The following is a 25553-nucleotide window of genomic DNA, read 5'->3' as shown; positions in this document are numbered from 1 at the left end:
TTGCCTTGGTTTTAGGCCAACCGAGATTTGCCTTGGTGTTAGGCCTACCGAGATTTGCCTGGGTGTTAGGCCGACCGAGATTTCCCTAGGTGTTAGGCCGAACGAGATTTGCCTAGGTGTTAGGCGGACCGAGATTTGCCTAGGGGTTAGGCCGACCGAGATTTGCCTAGGGGTTAGGCCAACCGAAATTCGCCTTGGTGTTAGGCCGACCGAGATTTGCCTTAGTGTTAGACCAACCGAAATTCGCCTTGGTGTTAGGGCGGAAAAAGAGATTTTAGGTACCAGGAGGGTGGTAACGGAGTTGTTGTAAACAGCGACGGTGAAGAAGGGGACGGAATAAAAACGGTAGGAACTCATTGTTAGGATCCCCCCCCTCCTTTCCATTTTGCTGTGCCTGGGATTTTTTGATTTCTTTTCTATATAATTTGGCTTCCTCGATTTCTTTTCTATATAATTTGGCTTCCTCGATTTCCCTTCTATATAATTTGGCTTCTTCGATTACTTTTCTATATAATTTGGCTTCAACGATTTCTTTTCCATATAATTTGGCTTCCTCGATTTTTTTTCCATATAATTTTACTTACTCGATTTCTTTTCTATATAATTTGGCTTCCACGATTTCTTTTCTATATAATTTGTCTTACTCGATTTCTTTTCTATATAATTTGCTTTCCTCGATTTTTTTCGTAGATGTTGGTCATCAATCCGTAGATACCAAATGGTGCTAATTTTAAAAAATGTATACAATAGAGTAATATACCAGTACAAAGTTTCATTTGTCTAATACCGCATTCAAACAAGAACCTAAACCAGTTTAAAGGTGGTTTAATTAAACTGGCTTAAATCTCAATCTCCAAGAGTGGACAGAACCGAGTACAACACTAAATAGACTGCGTTGTACATGTGACTAAGTGATCAAGCTAGTAAGAATTTAACACAATGAGAAACTTGGCAAGTTATCAGGCAAATAAAAACCTCGAGGGTCAAGGGTGATGTCTTTCAAAAGATGCTGAGATTGGTCCGTTCCCTCAAAAAATAAAACCAACAGACGCTGTTCTTTCGAATCTGAAGTTCTTCTGTCAACTCCGCGTCCTCCTAAGGTAAGAAGATGTTAAATGAATAAAGATTTAGGAGTAATGTGAGATTAGGGAAAAGAGGAAAAACGCTTAAACGTTGTACGCTTAAACTGCGCTGCATTAGTGTAGACGTCCCGTTAACGCGTATGAAAAAGTTGTTTGTTAAGCAATCACTTATTTGCAATCTTAATTTTTGTTATCAGTTGTATTTATAAAGCTCGTCTTTTCTTTTTTGTCAAAGCCTGCGGGTTGTTTATAAACATTTGTGCAATCTTTAATTTAAACCTGTAATATTAACCTTTGGTTGGGGTTATTTTGTTTGGTAGTGCAAAGATGGCATCACCCGCGATTGTCCCTTCATTCGCAATGCCTCGCTACATTCAGGAGAATAACCGTTCTCTATTTTACAGCTATTAATGCTGATATAATGCTAAGTGGTCAGAAAGTACTTGCAGTACGTACATAGCCAACTCCATGCATTGTTCTATGCAACAGAAAACCAGATGTAAAGGAATCTGCAAAGAGACCAACTTGATTTGTTCCATAGTGCGTAATTAATACTGTATGCAACACAGATATATGATATCGCTGAACGCTGAATGCCCCTAGGCTATCTATCCAAAGGTTTCTATTAAAGTATCGGATAAAACCTTATTTATAGTCATTTTCGCGAGGCTTTGATTTTACGAATGCAAATTGAATCACGAAAAACACATCGGTGAGAGTTTAGACAATTGGTCGGATGTTTGGTTATTTAATGCGCTTATTTCTTTAGTCATTTTTTATAAGACATAATAAATGACAATTGTACTTTCTGTCGAAAGCCCGCAAAAACGAGTACGCGATTCTCGGGTCGCGTTGCATTGGCAGGTTTTCCTATATTTTAGGGGAACGTTAGATTTTGCCTTTGTTTGAATCCAGTCTGGTTTCCCCTCATTAGATCTGACGCATGTTGAGGCCACATATGTAATAACGGCCACATTTGTAATAAGATAGGCCACATTTGTAATAAACTGATATCTTATGAAAGCAACATCGTACGACAACCAAACTTGGTAGGTGTCATGTAGGCGTCAAGGGGGGTGCAATCAGATGATCACGTGATATGTGACGTAATCAATGACGTCACCAACAACAAAAATATCCATATCCCATGAAAGAAGCAATACTCCAAAAACTGGAAATCGACCAAATCGGCCAAATTTTCGTCTTTAATAAGACTTCTTCAGGCATGACAACCAAACTTGATAGGTGTCATGTAGGTATCAAGGGGGGTGCAACGAGATGGTCAATTGATGTGTGACGTCATCGATGACGTCATAAAAAACAAAAATATCCATATCTCATGAAGGAAACATCGTATGACAACGCTAGTGTCAAAGGAGTGTCAACAAAATGATCACGTGATATTTGACGTCATCGATGACGTCATCAAAGGAAAAGGAAATAATATCTCAAGCTTATTAAGGCAACCAAACTGAGAGTAATTTATGTTTTGATACAGTAGAACCCCGATATACACGCGCCCATCTCTTGGGCAAAAAAATATTATTTTAAGATCCAGTAAGTAGAGGGCAAACATCTAGTTTTTAGTTGGTCTATAAGGGCGTGCATTGTGATGCCTTGTGTATGTGTCTAAAAATTATTTTTCTCCCGAGATAGATGGGCGCGTATATGTAATGCCAGATGGACACTCGTATCATTGTAATCACTTGCTATCATTCTTATAACATGATAGGGCATGCGTTTTATTTTTATTGAATTAAAATGATTGTTACTTTATTAAGAAACATTTTTAATTACTGTTTGGAACACATTAATTGCGAGAATAATAGTTGATTATTATTAATTATCAGAATTGGCCTTGTTTTTATCCGGATATGACTAAATATGCATTTTTTTGTCAAAAGCATATTAGTCTTTCATTTACGGGATAAGATATGGTCCTTGATGTTTGCCTTATCGACTTGAGTTTGCATAATGGATGACGTCATTTTGAATAACGTCTTCCTTTCACTTAGAAAAATCAAATTTTTCTTGTTTATCAGATAACTTAAGGCACTGCCTAAAAGCAGAGCTCCAAACCAGAACTTTGATTATTTTTGTCCGATAATTTTAATATAAAGCTTTATGACTGCTTGTAACGGTCCGACGATGTTTCAACTTCATATGAATATTTCGATGTCGTCGTCGATGACGTCATACATCACGTGACCATTCTGTCTCAAGTTATTGACACTCGCATGACATCTTGCATGTTTGACAGCCTGACGATGTGTCTATCATGACATATCTTTTATCTTTGTTTCTTATGACGCCTACAAAGTGATACCTACCAAGTGATATCTCTTTCATGAGATATCAGATATCAGTTTATTACAAATGTGGCCTACCTTATTAAAAATGTGTCCGTTATAACAAATATAGCAGGCTATTACAAATGTGGCCTCAACAGACGCACTGTTTTAGCCTTTTATACGAAAATTCGGATTTTCGACAGTTTTTTGTTTGAAGACAAATGTAATCGGACAAAGCCAAAAAAGTATTGAACTAATAAAGTAGTGTTCACAACAAATACAGCAGGACGCGCGCACACCACTACACCACCCCAACCCATTGGCTGCTTGATAATGGTGGGTTTTTTTTAGCAAAAAAAAAACATTATAAAATCCAAGATGGCGGCTATAAAACGCTCGAGGCTGGTTTTTCGATATATAACACACCGGGTAGACGCCTGCATTTCACGCTAGGTCATTCGTAATGGCGTGTCTCCCTTATCTCGAGGGCTATTTACCGTACACAAGTGGGGTAGAGCTCGTGTCGTACAAAAGTCGTGACACCCGTTGTTTGCCAGTTGCGAGTTATCAACGTCGGAGAGCATGAAATAACACATATCTCCTTATTCTACTGAGCATTCCTCATAACCGACCTAATCATTGCGCATTTTAACTAGATGAAACTGAAGACAGACATTTGTTTCTATAGGAGTTAGAAAGACAAAAGTCACCCCAAAAATATGTTTTACTCAATCCGTCCGTTTTTACAATTTGTCGCAATCTGCTTTACCCTTTAACCTGAGATGTCGCTGTCTCTCGGTTAAACAAAGGTATGCAACAGAAATAGATTAGACTGCTTTAATCAGACTGCTGTAAATAAGTCGAATGGGTGACGAACGAATAAAAATTCCCGGATTGTTTTGTTGTGACAAATAACGAAATGAAGTCTTTAATAAGTCGATAAAATCTTTAATGCCACCGAGATCGGTCTAATGTACAAATATGGGTTCTAGTTGCGATTTTGTTTCCGCCACAATTTCTACCAACAATTACGTGCCCTTATTTAGCAAAATACTGGAGTTCAGAATAGCCCCACTAGCAGTGGTAGCAAGAGGCAATCAAGAGGCAGACTTTTTATATTTTGTTCCCTCCTTGTACTAGTTTTATACTTCATATTATTACACTATATTTTTAGAAAACGTGACTTGTTTTTTTTTTCCTAATACCATGTCATCGCTGCTTTCCCCTTGTCTGATAATACGTGCCCTACTCTAAAAGGAAGAGTAGCAAGTAGCAAATAACCATTAACCATGAGCAAGAACACGTATCCGGCAGGTATAACGTATACTAAGTAACTAATACTTTTGCATGAATAGGTATAAATAGAGAAGTTAAAAATCCATGACTAGATTCCGGAAAACGTGGGTGAAAGCGAAGTGTAGTCCTACACGCATCGAAAAATAATATAAGTAAGTATTTTATACACGCTTAAAGTAAGTGTTTTAATCTAGCGAACAATGTTCTCCATTTCAAATCATATGTCATTCTTAAAAAAAAAAAACTTTACTGTGAACTCTCTGCGAACTCTCTTTCAAAATATGATAAATCGCTTTCTGTGGCTTTCGTCATTCCAACTAGCGGAATTACATTTGGCGCCTTTTTATTGGTCAGCACCTTGAGAAGAGGTGGCGTGATTGGAAAAAATTCCAGTGCTAGCCAATCAGCGAGAGTTCGCAGACTTTTAAAAACCCCAGTAATCTATCGCTCTTCCCGCGGCACGTCCTATGGTAGCGCTTTTTTTTAGCAAACCACTTAGAAGGGCATAAAGACTATTGTTTGCACTGACCGTTTGAAGAAACTTTGGGAAAGTCCTTTTACGCAATCCAGCCGTCAAGAAATTTTGTCAGAATAACTAAAGTTCTGACAAGGAGAACGTTAGGCAAACGCAAATGTTTACTGTGTGGCAGGTATTGCATTATAGCAATACCAAAAATGATTGCGTTATCAAAAGCCAGATAAAACGTCTGGGTTTACTTAACAGCTAAAAATCCAGCATTATAAGCGTTATAAGTTACTCAAGATACGAAAAAACAAAGAACCGAGTTGATTAACTTTTTTCTGTCAGACTGAAATGGAAAGTTTGACGCGTACGTCTCATCCACATTAAAAAGGGAAGTGTGCCTTGATCAAATTCACATATTTTCTTTGGACCAAGGTTCGAGAACAGGTGTGTGCAAAGCATAATCCTTTTTCTACTAAAACCAACGTCTCCGGTGGTTAACTATGCGTGCGAAGTGAGCAAACTTCATCAGAACGCTGGTACATGTCAACATAAAGGAAACTAGAAATGCAAAAGAAACATTAGAAACAATAGAATTACAATTCTATTTTCGACTTCTGATATTTAGAAGGGATTCTGTGGTCTCTTAGGAGTACGGTAGGGTGGCTGTTGTCATCACGGAACACATGACCCGCGTAAGTGATGCCTAGGAGAGCATGTGATAGAAAGCCCGTCCCTTTTGGATAACGAAAAAATGAAATTCTTACAAAGATACGAGTCTTTTAAAAGGACACTTCGTTTCACTTGGAACATTTTAAGGCTGAAAATGTTTTTAACGATGTTCTTGATTTTTTGTTTAAAAAAAAATTATAATACCCAATTAATGTAATAAATAGGGGTCCCATAGTTCATTTTTGAACAATTATGAAAAGTGCTTAGAACGTTCCATACAACGAAATCAACGTATAAACAACGCCTGGTATGGTTGGGGATTTGAGTTGCCACGCCCTGATCATGTTATCTTGATCACTATGGCAACGACTGTTTTTCAGGGAAAATGAAGTCAAACAGGGATTTAAACAGAACCCCTCAAAATAGCCTTTATTGTGATCTGCTAGAAAAATCTATAATCCTAGCCTAGCCCATAAATTTTTGTCAATAAGTTAATAAGTAAATCATAAAATTGGTAATTGCCCTGTAAAAAAAAATCGGCATCAAAACATCCCAGAGTAATTTTCGGCTGTCTTGCTCTCGAATTTCTTGGGTATATGATTTCGCGGCCGCCATTTTGCTCTGGAGGCTTTCCTACCTTCGTATACAAAGATGGTATCGGCTGTAGAACAGTAGCGTCCGAAAAAATCCGAAATAAAGCCTAATTTTCGACCCTTCGCATACTACTTCGCATAGTACCCGCGGTTTAGATTTATTGGGCCTTGACAGCGAATTTAAAGCCGTTTTTCTCAGGAAAAGAAAAGAATTCGATTTTGTTAATTTACAGATCTTTTATAATCCCTGTTAAGGAACAATTTAATAGGATATATTTAATTTAATAGAATATATTTTTGCACCCTGACCCCTAGAACAGGAAGAGCGATCATGAACACAATTTTATTAAGCATTTAAGAACTCAAAAAACTAACCAAGCAATATTTTCTGCTACCTTAGACTCGGTATATTCATAGCATTATCTTATAATTTGCTGAAATCTCAGGCTGGACGATCTTATAAAAAAAGGTTCTTTTACGAAAACGAGTGTAGTGTATAATGATTCAATTTAGACAATTTGAACTTTTCAAAACATGGTTTAAATAACTGCATCATTTCTAATTTATTTTAAGTTGGGTGGTTATTTTGTCTAAGGTCAAACAAGCCAAGAAGGAGAATAGAAATATAGTGAAAAGCACGCCCGATCTGATTGGACAACAATTATTTTCTCTAGAGAAGTTTCACATTTACCGATTTTCAAGAGTTCTAATGTGTTTTCTCTCTCCCCCATTAGTATTATTTGTTTGTGTCGGTTTATTGTCTTAAAGTTGGCGTCTGATTAATTTAATTCAGGGTTTCAAATTGACTCCGTATAGACTGCCCGCCAACCTTGTTTATGACATGACGATATTCACAGTGTACGTCTGGTATAGGATCACTTTAAAACACGTTTTCTTTCAGCCCTGACTGTCTGTCAGACGAAGTAGAACCTAAAATATGTTTACTCACGTTTAGCGAATGAAAAGTCAATAGACTTAGGGAGTGTCTTAAGACACCTTAAAACTTGGGAGCCCCACCCCCCCCCCCCCCCCCTTTCAGAACTCCAAAATTTTCGGAGCCTCCCCCCCTGGAAAATTAATACTGCGAAGTTGATGACCCAGTCAAGTTCATCATTATTTCAGAGTCCAACACAGGGACAGATCTTTCCTTCGTAGCGATTTTGGGATAATGTCCAACGTAAAAAAAAACTGTATTTATATATATCGTTTTGTGGATTTGCATGCTCCACCACTGTTTAGAAGTCTATTTCAATTTGTTCCTGTTATTCTGATAATAAACTGTAATAATAATAAATAATAATACTACATAATAATAATACATATAGTACGCACCGAATGTTGCAGAGTCTTGTTTAACGTGTCTGTTAGGTTAGATATTCTTTATAGTTTATAGGGCGGTAAAATCTCTATGCACATCTATTTCAAATGATGAACTGTGTATGATGAATAAAGTTCCAAGTATAATAGGTCTGAAAAAATTCAAACAACGTCATTGATGATTTGCCATAATTTTGCAAAAAAAGACCAATGACATGGAAATGACAAATCGTTGCCATTTAGGGAAGGCGGTCCGGAGGTAGTTTGGCCATTGACGTTATTTACTGCTGGCGCCAAAACGCGCGGCTGGGTTTGACCCCATTCATTCCATCGTTTCATCACCGTCGATATGCTAAAGGAGACGTGACAAAAAAAAGTGTCAAATATGCTCACTTCACATCAATAAGGCGGAGAATTCCTTTAGTAATAACAAAAACAAAATAATAAATGCGACTTTTAAATTGTGTTAAGGTCATTAAAATGTAATTGGAGCTTTCGTCCCAGGGTTCATAAATAGCACAATGTTTATATATGAAAAATACAAGATTTCAGTATCTCAAAATTTAGTGTTAAAACAGGAAAAATTATCAAAATGCAGTGCGCGTGCGCAAGATTTCTCATAGCGGGAGAATTATCCAAACTTGCGTTTCGTTGGGCTTCTGCGCTCTCAATCTACCCGCCCTGACTAAGGAAAAGAAGTCGCTAGGATAATCAATTTAACAGCCTTGAATAGGTTTCTTGAAATATTTCTTCTTTTCTTTTCTAAGTGCGACAGAACTAGCTTCCCTTCTGCTTGATCGCCCAGGAACTATTACGTAGAAGTGCTCTGCGGGTTCACCGCAAAATATGTTAAGCCTTGGAGTATCTAATCGGCTTAGGCGCTTGATTGCTAAGCCAAGCAAAAGGAAGAGTTTAGTACTTTTGTAATTGCAATGACGTTAATAGACTGTAAGGGACCACCATGAGATAACCATGAGACCATGAGAGAACCATGAGATAAAGGCGAGAACCATGAAGCTTTTCGCATAACTTGGCCTTGCAAGTGCGCAGATGAAATCAGGAATCGAAACAATTAGATGAACAGTAAGTAGACTATCTAGTGGTTGGGTGAGATTGCCCGGGGAGAAATGCTTAGGGAAGCTGGCCCGTAATACCAGAGAACCATCTTTAGTGACAATGCTTACTTCACACCAAGTAACCAGCTGTATCTAAAGTGACGATGATCCACTTGTCGCAAATCGTAGGAGACTTATAGATACTTCTTTCCTATGTGTCTTGCTACATATGTCTGATGCGTGTTCGTGAGCTGGTTCTTGTCTTTAAATCATGTTCGTGTGCTTGATGTAGTGCGCGCTCGCTATTGTTGGTGCAAGGTTGGTGCCCAGGAAAGAAAGCACTGATTCTTTGAGGATGAAAGCTCATGTGCATATTGCGCGTATTCAACTAACGCAGAGGTTTGTTCTGAAAAAAAAATATTACATGTACTGTACGTATATCTGCCTTAATCTAACCAAATTCTCCCAATGCCGTCTTTTCGGTGCTATTTTTGACAATAGTCTAGGGAAGACCCGATATCGCTCTCAATATAAACACACTCGTAGGCGTCACCCGTGCAGTACTTGTGAGCAATACCGCTCAAGAAATAGAAACTGGTAGAGACCCAACTCAGACAACTAGTCTCAGTTCCCACAGCACGGGGGGGGGGGAGGGTTGGTGGGGAACAGGTTGTGTATGCTGTCCATTAGCGATGATCTAAGCAACGCCGTGCATCCGCTTGGCCCTTTTTGATGTCGAAATAAAAAACAAATTTTTTTAGACGGTTCTTTTTAACAACTCTGGAGCTTAGATTTTATCGCTCGTTGCTATTTTTTTTCTCCTTGACTTGGTTTTGCCACAATCAAACACATTGCCAGACTGAAGCAGCCTTTGAGTAGTGAATTGGCGAATCTTGCCTTCTTTAAGATAAGGTTGGTGTTTTACGCTATGACATACACGCTTTCTTTTTCGAAAGGAAAAAGAGAATTATTTTTTTCGGAAGCGTTCAAAACACGAGCGTAGCCGAGGAAATGTTTAACGTTTTACTTTTAAATCACAATTGCAAAAGTGTGCGAACAAAACGAGCTCAAACATCATCAATCAAAAGGTAGCATAGGCCAGCCATTGGCTCAAACGGAGGAAGTTCTACACTTCGCTAATGACCGCCTCTAAAGAGTGAGGAAATCAAGAAAATTGATTTACTCGGATGTGAGCTTTAAACAAACGCCCGGGGTATAGTACAAGTCATCTGATTTCATCAGGAAAGTGTGATTTCATCAACGTGATTAGACAGGGCTTTATTGGCTCCTGTAATTACTATGCAATGTGAATTCTTAGCAGTAGACAACACATAGAGAGGACAGTGAGAGAATAAACTGAAATTCTTTACAGTGTACAGTGCATGTAATATCCGTCCTCGAAAGCCTACGGCAAGTTTTTAAAATGGCAAAAATTGTTGAAGTCTGAGATGACTTAATAAGCGGAAGCGCTTGAGCTTTATATTGGGCTAGGTTTGCGCCATATATTGAGCTACGTTTTTGATGGTTGAAGGTTCTTCGGCGTATCGACTCGGGAGAAGGCAAGCGGTCCGGGTACGTGTTGTTTTGTTGTAGAGAAATGCATCCCCAAAAGAGCTTAAAAGAACCTGCTACAGGTAGCATGACATGTACTGTGTCGAACAGGGGGTTCCATCGTAATCTAATGTGCACTTACCACTAGGGGGGGGGTCCATCGTATTATGTTGTGCACTTACCACTAGGGGGGGTCCATCGTAATCTAATGTGCACTTACCACTAGGGGGGGTCCATCGTAATCTAATGTGCACTTACCACTAGGGGGGGTCCATCGTAATCTAATGTGCACTTACCACTAGGGGGGGTCCATCGTAATCTAATGTGCACTTACCACTAGGGGGGGGGGGTCCATCGTAATCTAATGTGCACTTACCACTAGGGGGGTCCATCTTAATCTAATGTGCACTTACCCCTAGGGGGGGTCCATCGTATTCTAATGTGCACTTACCACTAGGGGGGGTCCATCGTATTCTAATGTGCACTTACCACGAGGGGGGGTCCATCGTATTCTAATGTGCACCTACCACTAGGGGGGTCCATTATGTTGCGCACTCAAGCACTTTTTTGCCTCGCTGATTGGATAGTGACGTATATACCAATAAGATAGCTCCTTTTCCTTTTTGCCTAACTTTATTACAGAATTGACAATGTGGCCACGGCAGCGCGCATCGTAATGTTAAGGTCCCGCCTCCGCAACCACACACACATCTTCCTGTGTAGGGGAGATAAATGAACCCCTGGCGGGGATGTTGGCTGGTGGTACTATCTTTAGTGACAGTGCTTACCCATTAGTCTCGCACTCATGTTTGTAAACTGCTTAGAGCAGTCTGTATCTCTACTGACGCGTTTTCAGTTGCATCTGCAGCGCAGGTGAGTATGCCTCATGATGGCCTATGAGCCAATCACAAGTAGCGTATAATTATGCTATGGTGCCTTACTCAGAGTACCTTTGTCAAAAAGCTGTACGCACCTAGTGATGAGATCCTGTCAAAGTTGAATGCAGTTGATAAATTCTTGGCGTACTACTACATTAGGTTTTCCGTCCTAAAAATCATGTGTACCCGGATAATCGAACGCACCTCAATGGTGCATGGGTCTTAATTGTTATGCTTACAGCTACATGTTTTTTTTTAATGTCGCTTGATATCTAGCTTTTTTGCCGATGGCTCCAAACATAGAAAACAGGAAAAGCAAAAAGCTAGGACAGAACGAAATGGTACTTGTCCTCATCTTGGATTTACTGACGCAAATACCAAAGCGTTGTGCAGCGCGGTGCTATGTACAGGCTGAATAAGGCCTGTTAACGAAAACAAATCGAGGTCGCCAAAGGCACTCACGAGATAACAAAAGGAAGCCAATCTGTACACCCTGTAGCATAAGACATAATATATACTAGATTATTGATTATTGGTGTATTTTAAAAGATAATATACATATAAAATGGTACAGTGATAGTGATATGCTGCAAATGAATGATGCAGTTGAGGATGCAGGATATTTCAAAGGGTTTTTCAATGCATGAAAAGCATACTCAAAACCCTAGCATTTATCTGTAGAACAAGCAAACGCCGTTTTGTTTAAAGAAGCCCTCGGCCAACCTGATTTTATTTAAAGGGTTGTTTCTATTGAACCTGCGAAACCATAATAGGAGCCGCCGCTCTGTTGATTGTATTATCATGATAAAATATGTTATTTCACCCTTTCCAATAAAGACCATTTATATTGTTGCTTTATCTTCAATTTAATGCCTACCAAGTACATAATTGGTGGATTAATCCACAACAATGACCATTAGCTTTATAAAGCTTTCTCTGTGCCTGTTCTCTCTAGGTTCTCGCGTTCTCAGTCAAAACTGAAATAAACGAAACCTTATAGAGAATTTTCAATAGAAGAGGCAACAACATTTTAACAATCCATTTTTGATTTAATAGTATAACACAAATGTAATAGTCAATGTATAGTGTTTTTTTTCAATTGAATCGGGTTTGTCCCAATCATATCAAATTTGTGCATGTTTTCGGTTTTGTTCTTTTGGTGTAACTATAATATCTTATCAAATAACACAGACTTATTACTGATGTTCTTAGTTCTTATTTCGTTAACAGCGAGCAAAACAACGCATCTTGTTTTGATAGGTCTAACAGGGTTCCGTGGGCCTCAGTATAGGGAGAAACATATTGTGTGTTTTTTTTTCTCGATATAGCGTGTTCTTTTTTTTTTTTTAGCAAGAAGGACGAATGGTACTTTTTGCCATTTAGCTCAAACTTGAACAAATCTAAACATTTAATAAAAAAAGGGTAAGATAACATATTATTTAGGGAGGTTTGAAAAATTACATGAGCGCCTTTTAATTATGCTCCAACATAAGCAAGCCTGCAGAAGCAATTGATTTTGTTTCGAATTTTCTAAAGCTATGTGGCTCCATCTGAACGTGTGCAGATCGGTTTTGCGATATAGCGCATTCGTTTAATTCTAGGGTGTCGAATTGCATTCAATGGAGCATGAATTCATAATACTTAATTACAAACCTTTTTGACATATCGATGACAGACTCTAACCCTTAGCTTTTACCTTACTTTTGAATGTTAGCTCATATCCTAATACTAGTTGGCTAGTTCAGAGAAATTTACAGCCGCCATTCTGTCATCCCTGCAAAACCAAGTGCGAGAAAGCATCCATTTCGATCGGCTGATGCGAAAAAGGTATTGCGAGTTCTTTTCTACTTTATTTTTTCTACATTATTTCGAGATTTCTTCCGTCAATTGTCTTTCCAATGTTTCAATGTAAACATCAACAATGTGTGGCTGAAGAGAGCTCTTTAAAAAGCTAAATTTGGTCAGTTCCTTGTAGAGGCAGTACATAAAGCTAGTAGGTCACGTAATCGCGAATATGGTAAAGCCGGGATGTATTCACGCGATCAAGGGCCTACTTCCTAAACAAACGCGGCACTAGTGCAATCCGGTCCAAACACTTCTTAGCCATTTGCAATAAAGTAGTGAATAATGTTGAAATACGGGTCATTGAATTTCAAACGGCTGGTTCTGAGGATTTGTGATGACACAGTGTCAAATATTATTTCTGGTAAGACGCCGTGTAATCTAAGTAGGAATCTGCAAGCTTGTCCATTATATTATACTTGAAACCGATAAAACATTATGCGCGGGTTTTCATGACATGTGTTTGGTTCATGTTACACTCGATAATCATTTCAGACGTCGGATCATCCGAGAAGCTATTTGAGTAATTCTAGCATGTAGCTGGGAGGAAGCAAGGGAGTTATTAAGCTTAGCAGACATATTGCGACACATTTCGCATGTTTTGTGAAAAGTAGAGGGTGGAAAATAGCAGCAGCAGGAAACGCACTTTTATGGATCGTTTATGTAGAGCATATTTTCCAGGACAAGCCAAAGGCAATATAGTAATGAGACAAGTAAGGTATAAAATCAGCTACCAACAAAATAGAAGCACAATTTTCACTAATACACCTGAAAATACCAAAAAAGTGTAAAAAATAAGTTTCGGTTCCTGTGTTTCAATCCGCTTGCTTTTTAGGATAAAGTAACAGTGAGTTTTGGATACAGAAAGCGTTCAAAGTATTATAAACTAATCAGGGAATTAAAATCAAATTCTTTCGAGATATTCCAGCGATCACGACACGTGCACCACATTACACACTTGGTAGGAATATTCCATCATCCTCCATATGAACCACATTACACACTTGGTAGGAATATTCCACCATCCCCCATATGAACCACATTACACACTTGGTAGGAATATTCCACCATCCCCCAAGTGCACCACATTACATACTTGGTAGGAATATTCCACCATTCTCCATGTGCACCCATTACACACTTGGTAGGAATATTCCACCATCCCCCATGTGCACCACATTACACACTTGGTAGGAATATTCCACCATCCCCCATATGAACCACATTACACACTTGGTAGGGATATTCCACCATCCTCCATGTGCACCACATTACACACTTGGTAGGAATATTCCACCATCCCCCATGTGCACCACATTACATACTTGGTAAGAATATTCCACCATCCCCCATGTGCACCACATTACACACTTGGTAGGGATATTCCACCACCCTCCATATGAACCACATTACACACTTGGTAGGAATATTCCACCATCCTCCATGTGCACCACATTACACACTTGGTAGGAATATTCCACCATCCTCCATGTGCCCCACATTACACACTTGGTAGGAATATTCCACCATCCCCCATGTGCACCACATTACACACTTGGTAAGAATATTCCACCATCCTCCATATGAACCACATTACACACTTGGTAGGAATATTCCACCATCCTCCATATGAACCACATTACACACTTGGTAGGAATATTCCACCATCCTCCATGTGCACCACATTAAACACTTGGTAAGAATATTCCACCATCCCCCATGTGCACCACATTACACACTTGGTAGGAATATTCCACCATCCTCCATGTGCCCCACATTACACACTTGGTAGGAATATTCCACCATCCCCCAAGTGCACCACATTACACACTTGGTAGGAATATTCCACCATCCCCCATGTGCACCACATTACACACTTGGTAGGAATATTCCACCATCCTCCATATGAACCACATTACACACTTGGTAGGAATATTCCACCATCCTCCATATGAACCACATTACACACTTGGTAGGAATATTCCCCCATCCCCCATGTGCACCCATTACACACTTGGTAAGATTATTCCACCATACCCCATGTGCACCCATTACACACTTGGTAAGATTATTCCACCATCTCCCATGTGCACCACATTACACACTTGGTAGGGATATTCCACCATCCTCCATATGAACCACATTACACACTTTGTAGGAATATTCCACCATCCTCCATGTGCACCACATTACACACTTGGTAAGAATATCCACCATCCCCCATGTGCACCACATTACACACTTGGTAGGAATATTCCACCATCCTCCATGTGCACCACATTACACAATTGTAGGAATATTCCACCATCCTCCATGTGTACCACATTACACACTTGGTAGGAATATTCCACCATCCTCCATGTGCCCCACATTACACACTTGGTAGGAATATTCCACCATCCCCCATGTGCACCACATTACACACTTGGTAGGAATATTCCACCATCCCCCATGTGCACCACATTACACACTTGGTAGGAATATTCCACCATCCCCCAGAATGCCTCACGTGCTCAGACTATTGATTAGTGTCCATGATGAGCTATTAGCCTTAGAAGAAGATTACAACTCACGAGGGTGGATTTTACATGAAAAATTAGACAAGGGGCGGAGGAAAACAAAACAAAAAGCCGAGATGACAGCAGTTTAAATTCATTTTTTTTTTCATTCTTATTTTGCTGTCATACCGAAGAATAGGAGTTCAGTAAAGGTCTAGCCAGTTTAAAAGCAATAAAAGCATATGTCACATTCTGAATAATGTAATCATTTGGTTTAACATGAGCAGGAAGCACTTAAAATCCGGCACACTAAAAACCCTAATACAATTCAAATGAGAGTAAAAAATAAAAGTCGAAATGGAAAAGGGTTTTTAAGGATTTCAAATCCGCTAAAATGCCCTCAAGAGGAAGGAAACTTTGACAAGTGGCATGAAGAACACATAAGTAGAGATCGATAATCACAGAAGGACTTAGCGCCACGATTACATGTATCTCTGAAAGTTTCATATTCTGGACGTGTTCGAAATAACGTAAATACAACGCCAGGCTTATAAAACACTAGGTATTGAAAAACTTTCAGATCAATTTCATATTAGAAGGAGGAGTAGTAACAAAATGTAAGTATGACAAAAACGAGAAAAATGTTGGTTCTATCAAAAACAAAAGCACAACACAAGTGAAAATCGATCAAACGATAGCCAAAAACATGTCAGAATCGGTCAAGCGCAACACATGTAAGAATCGGTCAAACGAAAGCGCAACACATGTAAGAATCATTCAAACGCAGGCGCAACACAAGCAAGAATCAGTCAAACGCAAGCGCAACACAAGTGACAATCAGTCAAACGCAAGCCCAACACAAGTAAGAATCGGTCAAACCCAAGCGCAACACAAGTGCGAATCAGTCAAATGCAACACAAGTGAGATTCAGTATAACGCAAGCGCAACACAAGGGAGAATCAGTCAAACGCAGGCGCAACACAAGTGAGAATCAGTCAAACGCAAGCGCAACACAAGTAAAAATCGATCAACACTAGCGTAACACAATTAGGATCAAGTAGCTGCATGTCTTGTGCTGGCGTTCTCGGAATATATCAACATACACTTGCATGGCGCGCGTCCTCGTGAGAACAAGCGTTTAGAGTCTGTAGCCATCAGAGATGAGAATGTTTATAGTGTAGGGAGGTGAGAAATGACTCGGTCTGTCGCCAGACTTATAAAACACGAGGGCGGCATTTCAGATCACTCAGATCAATATCGAACCAACAAGGCAAAGTAAGGATCAATCTAAGCGTCTGAAGCAGCCGAAGATGGAATCGATAGTCTAGTCACTAGCGGGCAGTTAGATGGAGTATACCGAAGACAGGCTTTACTTGGCAAACGACGCGAAATAAGACTCTAGCTCTTGTGGTATCCATACGCCCGGGCTTTAACTTTTATGGAATCGGACATTTTTGAAGTAAGTAAATGATATGTGGGCTTGGAGGCACAAAAAACTCGTGAAGCAGTATCTTTAGAAGCTAGCGCGTTAAAAAGGTATGTATTGTATGCCAAATAAGGCGAAAGAAGATATACATGATTTCCTCTCAATAAGCTCATATTTATACCGTCCAGTATAACCTTAACCATGTAGATTGAACATGGAGTTTACGATGTGTCTCTGAAAAAAGAAAGATATGAATTTGAGGTGTGTTTAGATTAGAGCTTTCTCAATAATGTTCCAAGATCTTTTCCCAGGCGCGAGAATTATAGCATTATCTCCGAGGATATCGTTAGATCTACTATCGAGAAATTCAGGCTCCATTGTATCATTTTCCTAAGCGATAGCTTATTCCAGGGGAACAGCTTATCTGCTACCACACTTTCTTCCCTTGCCAGGCGGTTCGCGGTGCATTCTGGGCCCGCTAGCTGGCGCCAAATGTCTATTGTGGCGCCCATAATGCGAGATAACTTCCGTATTTGTTCATGAAGTGCAGAAACTAAAGAAAAAATACTTTTTATATCAAAGTTCAGAAATGTTCTTCCTCGCCTCTAAACAAGCGCTGTGGTTTTTTGATGACTTTTATAATGAATAATCACATAAAAATAAAAGTTCAAATGAAACTAAAATGAACGACCACGCATCTGTAGAGATAGCCCTACACCACTGAATATGCTCGTGCTTTTGTTATCAGTTTTCTTTTCATATATTTCCGCAGCCGTGTATTCAATCGGAAATTTCTAGAGTAATGATTCTATAAGGCGGATCTCTTTGAGAAAATGCGCTCGTGTATCTTTCAAGGTTACGGCAGCGGTGAGTGCAGCAGGCCGAGACATGGCGCTATGGTCACATGGTAATGCATGGCGCTATGGCTGCATAGTAATGCATGGCGCTATGGTCACATTGTAATGCATGGCGCTATGGTCACATAGTAATGCATGGCGCTATGGTCGCATGGTAATGCATGGCGCTATGGTCGCATTGTAATGCATGGCGCTATGGTCACATAGTAATGCCTAGCGCTATGGTCACATGGTAATGCATGGCGCTATGGTCACATGGTAATGCATGGCGCTATGGTCACATGGTAATGCATGGCGCTATGGTAGCATGGTAATGCATGGCGCTATGGTCGCATGGTAATGCATGGCGCTATGGTCACATGGTAATGCATGGCGCTATGGTCGCATGGTAATGCATGGCGCTATGGTAGCATGGTAATGCATGGCGCTATGGTCGCATAGTAATGCATGGCGCTATGGTCGCATGGTAATGCATGGCGCTATGGTCGCATGGTAATGCATGGCGCTATGGTCGCATGGTAATGCATGGCGCTATGGTCACATGGTAATGCATGGCGCTATGGTCGCATAGTAATGCATGGCGCTATGGTCGCATAGTAATGCATGGCGCTATGGTCACATGGTAATGCATGGCGCTATGGTCGCATGGTAATGCATGGCGCTATGGTCAAATGGTAATGCATGGCGCTATCGTCGCATGGTAATGCATGGCGCTATGGTCGCATGGTAATGCATGGCGCTATGGTCACATGGTAATGCATGGCGCTATGGTCACATGGTAATGCATGGCGCTATGGTCGCATGGTAATGCATGGCGCTATGGTCGCATAGTAATGCATGGCGCTATGGTCGCATAGTAATGCATGGCGCTATGGTCGCATAGTAATGCATGGCGCTATGGTCGCATGGTAATGCATGGCGCTATGGTCGCATAGTAATGCATGGCGCTATGGTAGCATGGTAATGCATGGCGCTATGGTCACATGGTAATGCATGGCGCTATGGTAGCATGGTAATGCATGGCGCTATGGTCACATGGTAATGCATGGCGCTATCGTCGCATGGTAATGCATGGTAATGCATGGCGCTATGGTCGCATAGTAATGCATGGCGCTATGGTCGCATGGTAATGCATGGCGCTATGGTCGCATAGTAATGCATGGCGCTATGGTCGCATAGTAATGCATGGCGCTATGGTCGCATAGTAATGCATGGCGCTATGGTAGCATGGTAATGCATGGCGCTATGGCCGCATGGTAATGCATGGCGCTATGGTCACATGGTAATGCATGGCGCTATGGTCGCATGGTAATGCATGGCGCTATGGTCGCATGGTAATGCATGGCGCTATTGTCACATGGTAATGCATGGCGCTATGGTCGCATGGTAATGCATGGCGCTATGGTCGCATGGTAATGCATGGCGCTGTGGTCGCATGGTAATGCATGGCGCTATGGTAGCATGGTAATGCATGGCGCTATGGTAGCATGGTAATGCATGGCGCTATGGTAGCATGGTAATGCATGGCGCTATGGTCGCATGGTAATGCATGGCGCTATGGTCGCATAGTAATGCATGGCGCTATGGTCGCATAGTAATGCATGGCGCTATGGTCGCATAGTAATGCATGGCGCTATGGTCGCATAGTAATGCATGGCGCTATGGTCGCATGGTAATGAATGGCGCTATGGTCACATGGTAATGCATGGCGGTATGGTCGCATGGTAATGCATGACGCTATGGTCGCATAGTAATGCCTAGCGCTATGGTCACATGGTAATGCATGGCGCTATGGTCGCATGGTAATGCATGGCGCTATGGTCACATGGTAATGCGTGGCGCTATGGTCGCATGGTAATGCATGGCGCTATGGTCGCATGGTAATGCATGGCGCTATGGTCACATGGTAATGCATTGCGCTATGGTCGCATAGTAATGCATGGCGCTATGGTCGCATGGTAATACATGACGCTATGGTCGCATGGTAATACATGACGCTATGGTCACATGGTAATACATGGCGCTATGGTCGCATGGTGCTCGCAACATCTCAGCATCTGAGTTTTTTCCTATTTATACGAAGGTTTTAAAAATGAAAATGAAAATGCTTGAGGGTTAGGGTCTTCTTTATCTGAAATTAAATATCATTCATAAATGGTATTTTTGGGGGTATGATCATTGATTTACAACCAAATATCAGAGTTATACGTACAACTTGTTGTTATACGTACAACTTGTTTCATATTAGACACGAAGGTACTCGCTTCAAAATCCATAGATATGCTTTCACAAAACTACACCCCTTCTCTCTGCCCCCTCTGCCCGCGTCCACACCTAGAAAAGCACTTGTGCACTTGATCGTCAATCCCTGTCTTAGGCCAAAATTGATTCCTTATTCTCAATCTCTTTTTTGTAGTATTTGAACACAGGCAATCCGGCGACAGGTGAGAAGTGCACATGTAACGAAGACAAGCAAAGGGCAGCTTGAAGCAACACCTCGAAAACGTCGGCCTCCATTATTACTGAAATAAGAACTGTTGATTAAATAAAGGGAACTGGATACAAACAGGCAAGAGACTGGTCTCAATAGAAACAAAGTCTTAATTTGAAGGAACAGTTCTTGGACACTAGAGTTCTTGGAAGAGGCATTACTACAAACATATTATATTTCTTGCATATATTATTATTATTATTATTATTAACATTAATTATTAGTTCGGAAAAGATCAAGTCCCTGGGACAAAGTTGAGTAAGAAAACACGATGAGTTCTTTTAAAAACGGAAGGCTTCTTTGGAAAGGCATTGCGTGTAAATACTAGTCTCCTCCAAGACCAATAATTGCTCAAAGAAAATCATTGAGACATTCTAGGAGAGCCTTCTTAAACTAACATTGCGTTAAAGACATATCCAAATCCTCAAATCTAAGCTCCTAAGAAGACAAAAGACACTATACACTATATATTCTGGTAAAGCATCAGAAACCTTAGAACAAGCTAAGACCAGGCTTTAGATCGTAGACGTAGATTGATACCACCAGGGTAAGACCAAGAGCCTGAGAAGAAGAGCCCCATTTTGTTCGACATGAATGCCAACTTAACGAACACTAGCGTAGGGCCATGCCCGGCCGACTTCGCGTTTTTCTCTGAAGACTCAAGACGAGGACAAGTTGTCTCGCTGACTCTCCAAGGAATACTCTCTCTAGTAGGGAACCTTCTGGTCATTGGCGTCTTGTACAAGAACAGAGACATGCGTACCGTGACCAACGTGTTCATTGCAAACATGGCAGTCAGTGACCTGATCTTTCCACTAGTTGTGCTGCCCAAAGAGATAGCTAGACGATACACTGGTGGATATTGGCTCGTCCATGGAGTCTTTGGAAATCTCCTGTGCAAAGCAGTGCACTTTCTGCAAGACGTTTCCACGGCAGTTTCTCTTCAGAGTCACTTAGCCATTTCGTTTGAGAGGTTCTATGCGGTCATGTTCCCATTACGAGCAAGACAGTCCAATAACTGTTGCAGAATCTTCACCCTTGTTCTAACTTGGTTGTCGGCGATGTGTTTTTATGTTCCTTATTTTATCACTTTTCGACTGGTGCCTTTTCGGGACGGATACATGTGCATCCATGACTGGGAGCCCATTTTCGGCATCGAAAACACAAACGACACACAGAAAAAATTCTTCCTGACTTACCTTTCAGTAAATTACATAATACCTCTATGTGTGATCATAGGACTCTACACTGTACTATTCATGAAGCTTAGACGGAGAAAGGTCATAGGGCAGGACTTCGCACGAAGAGAGGCAAGAGAAGAGCAACAGAAAAGGCATATAGTCAAGCTAGCCGCGACAATTGTATTCTGCTTCGCGATTCTGTGGGCCCCCATGCACGTGTTCTATATCCTCTATATCTTCAAATGGCACTTGCGTCTGCCATGTGGATTAATGGCCCTGCACTTTAGCGTGTTCTACATTGCGTGGCTCAACAGCGCGACAAACCCGATCATCTATTTCATATACAGCCATAATTACAGGAATGGACTCCGGAATCTTATTCGGGGGATTTTGGCATTTGGATCACGCCTAGGGCCCCATAATTCAGTAGGCATAGAACCAACGATGACGGCGATCTCAAGTGAGCTTAGAGAGACTTCGAGAGGAACTCCGAGACAATTGCGCAGGAAAATGACGTCACCGGAACTGTCTGTGATGAGACCGCAAACTGGGGATTCACATCCTGGGTCTGGCGACCACACCTAGGGCCACAATCACCACCAGCACCAGCACCACCAGCACCACCACCATCATCATCATCATCATCATCATCCCCACATTAATATTCATTACCACACTCGTTATAACCACCATTGTATTCAACACAATCATTTCAACACAATCATCTTAACTACCATGAAATTCAACACAATCATCATAATTACCATGGTATTCAACACAATCATCATACCATGGTATTTAACACAATCATCATAATTACCATGGTATTTAACTAAATCATCATAATTATTATGTGGCTACGATAGTACGCGCGCTGTGATGGGCTTGTTGGTAGCCGTGACATTGCACGTCTCTGAGAGAATTACGGAATTCCGTATTGCCCTACAAAAAAATTTTCACAATCTTCTGTTGTTTGAATTTTTTTCCACGTTCAAACTGCAAAATGAGCGATAGCGAACATTCAAGTAGCGAATTCTAACACCCAGAATAAGCAGAAATGGTTGGTTGGCGGGCCGTCGTTTTCCGTATCCGGAGCGGGACATTTTGTGAGCTTTTTTGTGTTGTTTTTTCGGTTGCACGAATTTCGCTAAAACAAAATCGACCAAAAAACCAAAGCAACAACAACAACAACAAAATGGGAATGGACGAGCACTCTGAGTCAAGGTTTTATTATCCTGAAGAGATTGAAGAGGAAAATTTTGACAACAAAGAAATAGCAAAGAAATACATCGAATAAACAAAGGCAAATGAATAAATTACAAGGGGTGTAAAGACCCAGAAAAGCCTCTTGAAGATAAAATTACTACCTGTTATTTGTAAATGCAATATTTCCATCAAATCATAAAGCGGCACAAAGCAATTGGCCTTTTCATTGTACGTCAGAAGTTTGTTCTCTACATACCGTGGATTTTCCGAACTAAACAGTCCATTTATGCCGTGAAAACTGACATCTGAGCTTTTTTTGTTATTGTTTGGATCAACTTCACCTATGATAAAACCTGTAGCTTCCAAAAAGTGCAAATAGAAAGAAAATAGCCCGAAAAGTCGCCCAATTACTTGATTTATTTTTGATTTGGCAGCGCGCGAGTGTTTCTTGTTTTCCCGCCTTTTTGATATCGATCGATAAACTAATCGATATTCGCGCGAAAGCGAAATTTGACTTGTTTTCTTGTTATTTTTATTTTAAAAAGCCATATAATAAACAACTTACTAACCTCGAACGTTCGAATTTGGCCCATCGACCACGCAAAGCCTCGGTCGATACGCCAAAGCCTCAGTTTGATATTTCCCGGCATGACCTCACTCCCGGTTGGTAAGTTATTACTATGGTATTCAACACAATCGTCATAATTACCATGGTATTCCACACAATTATCATAATTACAATGGTATTCAACACAATCATCATAATTACCATGGTATTAAACACAATCATCATAATTACCATGGTATTTAACACAGTCATCATAATTACCATATTCAACACAATCATCATAATTATACCATGGTATTCAACACCATCATCATAATTACCATGGTATTCAACACAATCATCATTTCTATCATCTATTTTACACATTTCTGGTATTCAACACAATCATCATTTCTATCATCTATTTTACACATTTCTATTCTCATTCTTCACATTCACATCAACATTATCATGGTTGGGATCTTCACAATCAAAGTCATTATGCGTAATGTTACCTTCGACATTTCAGCACTAATGACATAACTATTTATGGTCATCAGATGACCATCATCATCATCTCTGCTCTTGTTGTCATCACTATCATAATGATTATTGCATCAGAATTATCATCACAATCATCATAAGTAACACATTTATCTTTATTATCACAATCATAATCACTATCATCTCTGTCACCAGCATTTTACCCAGCACCACCAGAGTTATTGTCATCATCATCGTCAATACCATGACTTTCAATCCATGATTATATTCTGAACATAAATACCTAATAAGCACCTTACCTTATTTTAGATCATAAGAAAGTCAAGACCTAACTTAGGGCCAATCCGTACTTCATGGAGGTTGTTTTTGTTTCTGGTTTTGTCCACTGTCAGTACGGGTGTTTTTCTTTCTCCAATTATGAGTGAATCCGCTCTGAACGACAAGCCAAACACAGGCGGTCGCATCTTTTGATCTTTGGCACGCCGAGGAAAAATGTCCACCATCGCGTCCGCTCTTGTCTTTTGTCATGACCTAAAAGGTCCTGTCGACAACTATCCCTGTACAAACAGCTAAAAGTACTAGTGCTGATTGGCCCTCATCACCACCACCACGTACTGACTTTGCCATGCCGGGGATCAGACACCCATTCTACGCTAAATGGACACATTGAGGGGTGGAAAATTGGGAAAAAGTCAACTTTTTTTAAAAGTTTGTGTCTTGAATTAAAGTACAATTATTCAGTATAAAGGAACCGAAAAAAGTAGCATGTAATCTTTAAGAACAAAAAAGGTATATAAGGTTGTATTATAACTATTATTTCAATCTTAAAGCCGCATGGATGTGATCGATATTTTAGAGCGAATGGCCTGTTATATCTCGGATTCTAATAGATTCTTTTGTCTTTTAAAAGTTGAGGTTTCCGTCGGACCTCCGGAAGTAAACCGGTGACAATGCGGCTTTATGTTCATTTTTTTGAAACAATGAAACGACATTTTAAATTTCTGAAATTTTAACAAAACCGCTAATAATATTCTGTCTACTTTATCGTAATGTGTACATTTAGCGTAGAATGGATGTAGAAGGGTAGGAAGGATATAGCTTGTTAGAACTGGCCCGTAACTCAAAAGGTTAAATTATATATCTTCAAATAAAGTTATCAGAGGAGCAATAGTTGTATCTAAATCATGAAAAATTTTAATATCTAAATATTATTGAAAGAATAATGAAACTTTAAAATTGTCACAGAATCATCCAACCTAGAATACAAGTGCATATCAATTAGATATTAATGAATAAAGTGATCATATCAAAAAAGTATGCATATTATTCATGGTCATATAAACATTGTACTAGATTTTTTAGTTTATATTTTTTGTCTATCATTTTGAGGATGAATGTCCTTACCCAGTCATACCTTCTCTGTAAACTAGTACCGAATGACTGTTTGAAAGAAGTTTTGTGAAACGTTTGAATGAGTAACATAATTAAAGATATAGAAACATTATCCGATAGCTTTGAATGAGCTTCTATTTGCCATGAGGTAAGGAAACGGTCATAATTATTGAAGGGAGGGCTGCTAAGTTTAGTTTATTTGACTGACTTAGGCATGCCCATGAAGGGCGGCAGAACTGGCCAAACCAGAAGAAGTATTGATTTTAAACCCATATTTCAGGGCTGTAGATAATATTATATAGGGGGGTCTGGGGGCATTCACCCCGTAAACATTTTGCCTTTTTCATTTGAAATGCTCATTATTTTTAAAACCTAAATAGAAAACAGCACCATTGGCTCATCCTAAGATGA

General features: G+C 40.1%; 1 protein-coding gene across 5 annotated transcripts; it reads left to right on the top strand.

Annotated features, from left to right (window-relative positions):
* Positions 1-697: 697 nt before the first annotated feature.
* On the top strand, positions 698-25254 carry LOC5513472 (neuropeptide Y receptor type 1). 5 transcript variants are annotated; one of them, XM_048722679.1, is made up of 2 exons: positions 698-1100; positions 20238-25254. In XM_048722679.1, exon 2 carries the CDS (start codon positions 20903-20905, stop codon positions 22076-22078), a length of 1176 nt encoding a protein of 391 aa, XP_048578636.1. In that variant the 5' UTR covers positions 698-1100; positions 20238-20902; the 3' UTR covers positions 22079-25254. The 5 variants fall into 5 exon arrangements, with proteins under 5 accessions (XP_048578636.1, XP_032238880.1, XP_032238883.1 ...); XM_032382989.2 differs by lacking the exon at positions 698-1100 and adding an exon at positions 7729-8797; XM_032382992.2 differs by lacking the exon at positions 698-1100 and adding an exon at positions 9436-10341.
* Positions 25255-25553: the final 299 nt, after the last annotated feature.

This window comes from Nematostella vectensis, chromosome 15 (assembly GCF_932526225.1).
Source record: "Nematostella vectensis chromosome 15, jaNemVect1.1, whole genome shotgun sequence".
NCBI classification, from domain to species: domain Eukaryota; kingdom Metazoa; phylum Cnidaria; class Anthozoa; order Actiniaria; family Edwardsiidae; genus Nematostella; species Nematostella vectensis.
This window is presented reverse-complemented; position numbering and strand designations above follow the sequence as displayed.

Coding starts and splice junctions, on each gene's coding strand:
- LOC5513472 (XM_048722679.1), top strand. CDS start 20,903: ATGAATGCCAACTTAACGAACACTAGCGTAGGGCCATGCCCGGCCGAC.